A 10852-nucleotide genomic window follows, 5' to 3' on the forward strand; every position below is an offset into this window, starting at 1 on the left:
CCCAACGCAACGAAAAATAAATAAATAAATTTAAAAAGAAAAAAGGAAGAACTACATACCAGGGACTTCCCTGGCAGTCCAATGGTTAGGACTCCGCACTTCCACTTCAGGAGGCGCAAGTTCCATCCTTGGTCAGGGAACTAAGATCCTGTATGCCACAAGGTGCAGCCAAAAAATCAAGTACTACATACCTCAACATGGCCAAAGTATAGGTTATACTGCTTGGGAATAAATCTGGACAACCTTCATCCTCTGGATATACAATTTTACAGATGAGTTAAGATTAAGGATTTTGTTTTGAGAACTAACCTTTATGCAAATGTAACTTGCACACTAAACCCATGAGAATACACTTGCTCAGAATAACTCAAAAAAGGTACGTTACCCTCTAATATGAATGTAGATCAACAGCAAAAACATTTACTTCATCTCCGACAATGGGTAAGAGGAAGTTTTCACAATTAATACTACTACCTGATAATTATACTTTGCAGTTTACAAAATCCCACAACTTCATAACCACCCTTGAAATTACCAAGCAAGGTAGATATCATTAATCCCCAATCTACAGATGAGGAATCCAGATGATTCCAAGGCCTTTGCACTACATTACATCCACCAAAGTATGAGTCATTTTTTTTTTAAGTATTCTGACTTCCTAACAAGCAAATTTAACAAGGTAACTATTTATTTATTATAAATTTATTTATTTACTTTTGGCTGTATTGGGTCTTCGTTGCGCGTGCCAGCTTTCTCTAGGTGCGGTGAGCGGGGGCTACTCTTCGTTGAGGCGCCCAGGTTTCTCATTGCGGTGGCTTCTCCTTGCGGAGCACGGGCTCTAGACGCGCGGGCTTCAGTGGTTATGGCACACGGGCTCAGTAGTGGTGGCTCGCAGGCTCTAGAACGCAGGCTCAGTAGTTGTGGCGCACGGGCTTAGCTGCTCCGCGGCATGTGGGATCTTCCCGGACCAGGGCTCGAACCTGTGTCCCCTGCACTGGCAGGCGGATTCTTAACCACTGCACCACCAGGGAAGTCCAAAAGTCATTAATTCTTATTCATAGTAACGTGTCTCCTCCAAATTTTTATATGTGAAGAAAAGGGCTTAATACATTTTATATTGCTTTAGCTAGATAAAATCCTGTCCTGATCACAAATGAAGCCTACCAATGACAGATCTGCCCAGCTACTATGATGGATCGATCACTGGAAGCAGGGCAATAAATTCAAGATTAAATTTCAAAAAGATAAACCAGCATCATGATCATACGTTTTCTAAACTATTCAGGATTCAGTGTTCTAAACATAATGATCATAACAAGACGTGGGTGAGACTTTAAAAATATTATTTGGAAAGTTCTAAACTTAAGACAGACCCTGCTGCTAAGGGTCTGCACCTAAGTCAAGTATTTTTAAACACAGATCTAGCTCAAGGTAAACATACATAAAACCAACATACTTGGCTTTGACATTATCAGTCTGATTGACTAGTTAGTACGCCAGTAAGCTCTATTTTCAGCAACTACTGTATTCTTGACGTTTCCAGCTCCCATTTGGGGGAAAGGGGAGTGAGAGGAGGAAAGCTTTCACTTTGTCTTTGATCTGTCTTATGTTCTGCCAAATAATAACTTCATTTGAAAGAAAAAAACCAATATTCTGGGGATTCAGATCTAAGATATCTTGGTGGTAGAGGGATGGACAGAGCCTAGGAAACTTTCTAAATGAGACAACTAGTAGCTTAAGTAGGACGACCATAGGGCAAGTTTGTAGTTTCAGCACCATTATGAATTGGCACCCCTTCATTTCAAGGTATCCTGACTTGAATAAATTATGATGACCCTTCTATTATTATGGCAGCTGTTATTACAACTTAGTAAACTTAAACGAGCTTCTGAAATTGTTCCTAGGAGAGTGACTTGCATGAATATTTAGTTAATGAGCTCAAAGTAATGTTATCTTGGCAAACCAATTTGTCAACTGGGATGTATCTGTATTTAACTGTATCAAACTGTTAACTGACCATTTCAAAAACCGTGAAAACAATCTTGTTTCTGTTCCCCACTACCCCTTAATAGATTCTGCTTGACAGCTAGCTAGGCTACTATTTGGAACACTTGAGAATCATTTGCCAACCTCCCTGCCCCTCAAATTTTTATAACTATATCTTTAAGGGCTGCATTCATTAAGACTAAGGTAAGGGGCAGAAACGTTTTAGAAGTACTTTACAGAAATTTATGGCATTAAGTTATATCCCAATATAGAAATTGTGATAAAGCAAAAAAACCTAAATACAAACACACTCTGAGACTACCTAAAATTCATCACTCTAACTTCATTCACTGTGCCTTGTTTTTGAAAGAAAACAAGAGGTTTCTTTAGACAAGTATGAAGATATCTTATCTATTTACAATGGATATGAGTCAAGTCATAAATACCAAAACATATTATGTGAAGTAACTGCTAAAAAAAATAAGTATACCCCTCCTCCCACAAGGCACCATCTGATTTAGTTACACATGGGTCTTTTGTGAGTGGCTCAGGAGAAATAAGAGTACCAGTCTAAAGGTCATCAGACAGACAAGTTCTGGCTTTGCCATATACTTGCCAACTAATCATGTGATACAGGAAAATTTAAAATAAAAAAAAAAAATCACTAAATCTTCTCAAATTCACTTTCCTGAACCATAAAATGGAATTAACATTACCTACTTCAGTATCACATGAAATAAGTAAAAAATTTTCTGAAAGTGGTCTGTGAAATGTGAAGTTCTATATAAATATGAAATTATATAACATAAAGTTTAAAATTTTAACCTTTATCCTATGCCTGTCATTACTGTTTAAATACACTTTACTTAAATATAAGGCTAAAAAATTGCTGGAAAATCAGCCTTACAGCCCTTTAAAAAAAAATAAAATCATGCTTTCAGATCAGCTTCTTAAAGTATTTGAAACTCATTTGTAAAATTAGATACATTAATTCACTGTGCTGAAATTTCACTTGCTATACACCAGGTTAAAGTCAAGAAATTTTTAAGATATTTCATATTCCCTTGACCAAGCTATAAAACAATTATGAAAAGCCTGCTTATTCGTATGGACTTTCAGTGGGTTAGCTTGTACTTAATGAATCCAAAATTTGCTCAGTTTAGTATCTGTGTTCTTCCCCATACTAGAATTCAAAGGTGAAAAGGGTGCCTAGAAATGTCCACAGTAAGAATTTACCCCATCACCACCTCAAATTGCAATGATTCATGATTTCATTATATTCTATAGTTTTGTAAGCCAACAAAATACACTGAATAATACATTGTGTATATGCACAAAAGTATACACAAAAGAGCATCTACCTTAAATACAAAGACCAAAAGCTACTTGTAGGAGAAATTTTTTAATTGCATTATCCAACTCTGCTTATGTTTAGGTAGGAGAAAAGAAATGTATTCAATAAAGTTAACTCCATTAACTGAAATAGCAATTAATTTCAGCATTAAGTGAAATAGCAACAATAAAAATTATTACTGGCCTATAGTCAAAGAACTGATAATTAACCTGTGCTTTTAAACTCATTACTAAAGTCAATTTACTCTCATCCATTTTTTTTTTCCTAACAAGATGTATATTAAGGAGCTAATTCAAAACTCCTTGTTGGGGTGGGTGCCCCCCACCCCTCACTGACTACCAAAATAAGCCAGAGATGAGGCTCTGGTGTCTTAAAAGGACAGCTCTCAAGTGACACAGAACAGATGCATTCCTGGTGTTGCGTTCACAGACTGAATCAAACACGACCATCAAAATGTTACCCCTACCTCATGTGGAGCTAATCATCACATGGAGAAGAAAAGTGAAAAAAGGCCAAAACCAGCACTACCCCACAACCCAAATGCAGCTTATGCTGACCGCTCTATTCTCAAAAAATGTAGAAACTACTCATTTTCCCCCCTCTATATTCCCCACTTTCCCATACTAATATGGTTCATATACATGAGAAGTTAAGACTTCAGAAATGCTAAGAGATGATGGGCTTGCTTAATATGGTTATGAATAATACAAAAACCACCCCTTAGACTACTGTTGTTACATGATAAGATGCTAGATTTGATCTTCAAAGTGAACAGTCCTAGCCCCAAACTTCAATATTTCCCATCTGCAACACCAAACTGCCCTTTTCCTGAACACAGCTTAGCTCGTCCTCCAGTACCATTAAATAATCTGCATCAATTGATTCCAATTCCCCAGAACAAAGTTAAATGATGCCACAAAAAAGTTTAAGTACTAGGTTCAACATAACATGCAAGATAAAAGCTAAAGGTACTGCAAGAACAAGGAAAAAAGCCAATATGTATATCCAACTACACCAAACCAAATCATCAAAAGCACTCTTCACCTTCCGCATACCTGATAAATTGTTTGGCAACTATAACTATGGGGTCATTTTTTTGTGACCACAAACAAAACTGAATTATTGCACCCAATAAAGGAGTGGACAAAGGTAGAGGATGATTCCTAATGACTATTTTCCTCTTCTTCCTTTCCAATGAATCCCTCCCAATTTTGTGCCCAAAGGTCACAAGAGATCCTCTCCACCTGGGACATCCTATATACCCCCCACCCTTAGATCCTGAAGGACAACCCTAATGTTTAAACAACGGTAAGGATGTGGCTCTATAGTCCTGTGTTGAATAACCAATTAAGCCTTTGGTCAAAAATCCTCAACACCCAATTCCAAAAATATGATTTTCACACTAAACTGTCACTTACTTGGAAGCTACAATCACAAGCTTCCAAATCAGTTTTTAAAACAAGTTCTTAAAAAAACCTTCCTCCATGTCCTTTTTGGTGATCACAGCAGGTTTACTCAAAGCCTAAATCCCTACAGAACAAAAAACATTCAAATACAATTTAGAGTTTCTTCCCAAGGGCACTGGTAGATTAAGAGGGGAACCTATTTGGGGCAGGAGAGGGGAAGAAGAAAAAAACTTCCATTACAAGCACACCTACATTTGTTTGACTTTTAAACGCTGAAATAAAGACAAGTCTGACCTTGAGCTGTATTTCCCCATCTTATTCCCCTCCCCCTCCCAACAGAAATCTTGTTCAATACAAACGGCAATTTAAGGATTTACAAAACGAAATTTAGTGATCTTTCCTGAATTTGAGTTCGAGGTCTTTTCTCCTAATTTTCAAATTCCTGAATCCTAATGTATGATGACAGACTGGGACTAGCCCTGAGGCTATTCACATGACTAAACAGGCATTCAAGGAAAGCAAGGTTCCCACACAGCATGTTGAAAAATAAATGGTTTAATGAAGAAAAATCCAAAGATCACTGACACTTGATTCCAACCATGTCTCACCCCACAACAGCATTAAAAACACAAAAAGCATACATATGATTTTTTGTTTTGATAATACTAGTTTAACGGATGTGGGGGTAATTCAAATACCTAGGTCCAAAATGGGGGGAGGGAGGGACCCAGGCCGGGAGGGGCAATTTAAAAAAGCAGCAGTTTGGGACTGAGCAAACAGACACAATGGCCACTTCGATAAAGTTCTGAAAAATGACTATAGCACCTTTAGGGACAAAGGAGCAATGAACAAAGAAGAACTGTTCGAATCTGTACATAAAGCCGTCTACTAAAATTGGAGAAAAGGAAACAGGATCTGCTGGGATCCCTTATGTTCTTAATACAAAAACCCAAGTCTCTGCTGAGTGCTTTGGGATAAGTGAATATCCCCAGTGAAGTACGAACACGCATTCCAAGCCAGGGGAGTCAACCAAAATAGTTACTACACGTTACATGAAAAAACTTTATTTTTCAACAGGTCCTTCCATCTGTCATAACGCTGCGTGTAAACAGGAAAGTCATCATTTTTAAATACCGGTAGACTGAAGCACAGGCATGGAAAAGGGACTAAGAGTCATGATCTCCTTGTTTCCTGTTCAATGTTCTATCCAGCAGAACCCACAACTTATGGAGCCAGAAAATGATTACAGAAACTTCGAGCTCTCTGGGATAAGTCTGAGAACAGGGAGCGTGAAAGAGATTTTTCTAGACCTCCCTAGAAAAAGGCGAGGTTGAACGGAAAGCCTAAAAAACCCCGCTACAAGGTGTGCCGGCCTACGGGAAGGAAATCCGACCATAACATCTCAGCTGGCCTCCGCCCAAGGATGAACTGCAGTGATTCCCACTCTCTCCCCCCTTCCCCCACCCTCATCCAAGACGGCCCCCCACCACAAGCCCAGAGAAGCCCTCCGCTCACAAGGGTTCTCCTTTGTGAGACTCCACAGCCGCCGCCCCACTTTGGGCCTCCGGGGAAAAGCCACCGCCCCCACCCGCCATATTTCCCTGAAAGGCGCCCGCGCTACAGCGCCCAGTCGCCACTCTCCCCCATGTGGCGGGTGTTTCTTCCCTCATCACGCCACCAAATTGTTCACCACGTCCCAAAACCGGCCCAGAAACTCCCCTGGGGACTCCTCGCCCGGAGACAGCACCCGCCATCTCCTCCCCCGCCCCCGCCCCGGGACTCGCCCTCCCCCCAGCCGCCATTTTACAACCAACTCCTCCACCCTATGGCCTTGGTCTCCTCGGCTCGCGAATGTCTGCAGCTGAGGACTCCGAAAGGGTCAAATTCCTGAGCCTTGAGCCTCCTACCGCTCCGGGAGCCCAGAGGCCATTTCCTGCTTCCCGAATCCACGTCCCCGGGCCAGGCTTGGAGATGATGCCGCCATTTTGTCTCCTGCTCCCGGCCTCTGTGGGCGGCGGCATAGGGTCCGAGAATTCCAGCCCCCCGTTGCCCCGCCAACTCACCGTCGTATCGCTCAGCCTGCTCGGCCAGCTTCGCCTGGTACACCAGATCCTCCCGATCATCCATAGCGGCAGCGGCTCCGGCAGGGTCTGCGCGACGGATGGCAGCGGATAGCGTCTCCAACTCTCAGCCTCTCGCTCCGCGCCCGGGCAGCAAAAATGGCGGCGCCTCAATCCGGGACTTCCGCCTGCGCACGCGGACAACTGCTCAGCTCTATGGCAACCGCTCCCTGGCAACTGGCGCGGGGGGCGGGTCCGCGAGCTAAGCGCCCGAAGAGGCTGTAACCAGCAAGACGCCCCTCCTCCGTGGGCTCAGCGGCTGCTCTAGGCGGGAACTGCGACTGCGGGGAGGGAGAGCGCCACGAGGGAGCGAGAGAGGCCGGGTGAGGCCAGCTTGGACCGCTCCAGGAGAGAGTGAGCAGGAGAGTCTGGACTGCGGACTGAGAAACGAGAGGCTGTAACGGTTTTTGAAATGGCAAGCCTTCCTCTCTGAAACCACCTTCTCTCCCATTGCCCCGTTTTCTCAGCCAAGCCCAGTCTTGGCCCTTATTCAGACCCGTTTAACTCCGGGATAAAGAGTTGGGCCCTGCTGTAGTTCATAGGGGAAGGAAGGCTGCAGTTTTCACACTTCACCTTCGCACTTTGCAATCTTTTCCTCTTCCTCTCCCGCAGCCTCCTTTTCCCCTTTAGGCCCACCATGGGTAGGAACAGGGAAGTTCTTAGAGGAGCCTGGTCTGGAGTGCAAGGTGCAGAAGAGTAGGTCCAAGATCAGATTGAGATCCAGGAGGCAGGAATGGGAAAGGACCTGGTCTGTTTTGCTTCCCAATGGATTCGCAGCACCTTGTACTCAATACAGTATGTGTTGCAAGACTAAAGCTCAGGTAATTAAAGCATATGCCGTGTGGTAAAGTCTGCAATAAATGTGGAATAAAAAGCTTGGAACAAAATTATGAGGAGCCCTGGATGGCAAGCTGAGAAGTTTGCACCTTATTCAGTGGGTGCAAGGAAGCTATTGTTTGATGATTTTGCGAGGAGGATGACACCATCATAGTTATTCTTTAAAAAGACTATAAATATTGTATAGCAGTAATTAAAGAGCAGCATGAATTATCGGGTTATTACAATAATACAGGCAAAAGGTAATAGAATAGCAGTGAAAATGTGAAAGAAAGGACAAATAGGAATAGTATTACAGAGGGAAACCACAACAGTTTGCAGCTAATCAGATTTGAAGACCTTGTGAAGGGAAAAAAATTAAAATTGACCTTCAATCTTCCCACCCTGAGTCACTGGGATAATGAGTGGCAGTACCATTAACAACAACAAAAAAAGGAATGCTAGGAAAATTTGCTGACGGAATGCAGAGAAAAACGTGAGTTCCTTTTATCACATGTTGGTTCTAAGGTTCTCACATATCACTAAAGTAGAAATAACAGGCATGGAATTGGAAAAGGGGACTGGCATTCCAAGCTGGAGGGAGGCTGCAATGGAAGCAGCTAGAGAATGTGTGGAGGTAGGAGGACAAACAAAACCTTGGAGAATACTTACTTTCAAGTGATAGGAGAAAGCAGAAGAGCCAGCAAAGTTTGGCTCCTTAAGCCCCTTCACACTTTTAATACATCTTATCAGATGTCAATGATGAATGACTAAGAATCAAAAGATCTGGGTTCTAGCCCTAATTCTATAACTAAACAAATGTGTGACCTTCAGAAAGTCATTTCACCTCTGAGCTTCATGTTCATCTGTAAAGTTAACTGGAGACCATATGTTAGGCCACAAAACAAGTCTTAATCTTAAAAGATTGAAATCATACAAAGTGTCTTTTCTTGTCACAATGGAATGAAGTTGGAAATCAATAAGAGAAGGAGAACTAGGAAAATCTGAAGATATGTGGAAATTAAATAACACTCTTAACTAACTGATGGGTCAAAGAAGAAATCACAAGGGAAATTAGAAAATACCTTGAAATGAATAAAAATGAAAATATACTATACCAAAAATTATGAGATGCAGCAAAAATCCTGCTAAGGGAAATTTATAGCTGTAAATGTCTACATTAAAAAAGAAGGGGACTTCCCTGGTGGCACAGTGGTTAGGAACCCACCTACCAACACAGGGGACATGGGTTCGATCCCTGGTCCGGGAAAATCCCACATGCTGCAGAGCAACTAAGCCTGTGCACCGCAACTACTGAGCCTGCACTCTAGAGCCCACAAGCCACAACTACTGAGCCCGTGTGCCGCAACTATTGAGCCCACATGCTGCAACTACTGAAGCCCACGCACTTAGAGTCCCTGCTCCGCAACAAGAGAAGCCACAGCAACAAAAAGACAGCGCACCGCAACGAAGAGTAGCCCCCGCTCGCCACAACTAGAGGAAGCCCACGCACAGCAATAAAGACCCAACGCAAACAAACAAAAAAATGTTAAAAAAAAATTTTTTAAAAAGCAGAAGGATCTTGCAGGTTGGGGCAGCCTGAGTCTTTGGTTCTACACCCATATGTTTCAAAGCTTTATTAAAAATATTTGGATCCCCGTGAAGCCCTACTATACACAAACTTACCAAGAGGTTTGGGTAGGAATGGGGTTGATGGGCTTCATTTATAAAATCAGGAGTACTGATAAAAGAAGTAAAGCTTTGAAAGCTTCAAGTCCTGCGCCTGCTCATGGTCATCATTAACCAGCTTTACCTGGAACGTCAGTCTGGCTGTAGATTTCAGCAAGCTGTGTCAGATGGGAACCTGCCACTGACCTGCTGGCATGAATAAATGTACCTGGTGAGATCCACACTGCCTACATGGGTGTTCCTCCCTCAGCCCCCATGCCCATCGTGCTCTGCGTAGATCTCTGTGATGCAGCGGGTACAGTCAGAGCCTCTGAGCAGTCTCATCCTTAGGAAACCTGAGGGAGTGAGGAGTAAATACCTCGATTAGCACGTAGGAGTTGGGGATCAGATCTAAGCACTCACACTTCCGGTGTTCAATAAATATTTGTTAAGGGGGGGGATAAATTGGGAATTTCGGTTTGGAATTAACAGATACAGACTACTATATGGCAGTCCAGTGGTTAGGACTCATCGCTTTCACTGCCGAGGGCCCGGTTCAATCCCTGGTCAGGGAACTAAGATCCCAGAAGCCGCGTGGCACAGCCAAAAAAAAACAACAGATAAACAACAAGGACCTGCTATATAGCACAAGGAACTATATTTAATACCTTGTAATAACCTGTAATGGAAAAGAATCTGAATACATATATATATATATACACATAACTGATTCACTTTGCTGTACACCTGAAATATTGTAAATCAACTATACTTCAATTAAAATATATATGTGTTAAACAGATTAAAAAAAAGAAGGCTCTCACATTGATAACCTAACTGTACAACTTAAGGAACTACAAGAAGTACAACATAAGGAAATAAAAAATATTAAAGTGGAGATAAGTAAAATAGAAAACAGAAAAAAAAAAGAAAATCAACAAACTGAGCTGGTTCTTTGAAAAGGTCAACAAAACTGAAAAACCTGTAGTTGGACTGACTACGAAAAAAAGAAGACTCAAATTACTAAAATTAGAAATGAAAGTGAGGACGTTACCACCAACCTTACCGAAATAAGGAGTGTAAGAGTTTTATAAATTGGATAACAAATGAAATGAACAAATTCCTAGAAACACACTGTGATATCATGATACAATAAGAAATATATATTTGGTCTTTGTCCTTGGTTCTTACCAGAGAGCTCCTAAAACTCTTGTACGGGCATACTTCGTCTTGTTGCACTTCACTTTATTGCACTTTGCGGACACTGTGTTTTTTTTCACAAATTGAAGGTTTGTGGCAACCCTGGGTCAAGCAAGTCTACCGGTGCCATTTTCCAGCAGCACTTTTTATTCCCCTTAATTTGAATGTATAATTGGTTGTATTAACTCCAGGTAGTGTCAAAAATGAATGAAATTATAGAACACCCAGTTGGTATCCACAGAGAATTGGAAAACTGCTTGATGTGGAAAACACACACACTTGGTATCAGAAATGTTGTGTGT

General features: G+C 41.8%; 1 protein-coding gene and 1 pseudogene across 1 annotated transcript in view; one reads left to right on the forward strand and one right to left on the reverse strand.

Moving 5' to 3' along the window:
* Nucleotides 1–6967, reverse strand: part of YWHAE (tyrosine 3-monooxygenase/tryptophan 5-monooxygenase activation protein epsilon) — a 39654-nt gene extending 32687 nt beyond the window's left edge. The window contains exon 1 of the mRNA XM_068531702.1: nt 6810–6967. Within this exon, the coding sequence (XP_068387803.1) occupies nt 6810–6873 (64 nt within the window). The 5' untranslated portion in view covers nt 6874–6967. The remainder of the gene's footprint in view (nt 1–6809) is intronic.
* Nucleotides 6968–9305: 2338 nt separating this feature from the next.
* On the forward strand, nt 9306–9485 carry LOC137755414 (ATP synthase subunit ATP5MJ, mitochondrial pseudogene; annotated as a pseudogene).
* The last annotated feature ends 1367 nt before the right edge of the window (nt 9486–10852 follow it).

The sequence above is a fragment of the Eschrichtius robustus genome, chromosome 20, assembly GCF_028021215.1.
Source record: "Eschrichtius robustus isolate mEscRob2 chromosome 20, mEscRob2.pri, whole genome shotgun sequence".
Lineage (NCBI taxonomy): Eukaryota > Metazoa > Chordata > Mammalia > Artiodactyla > Eschrichtiidae > Eschrichtius > Eschrichtius robustus.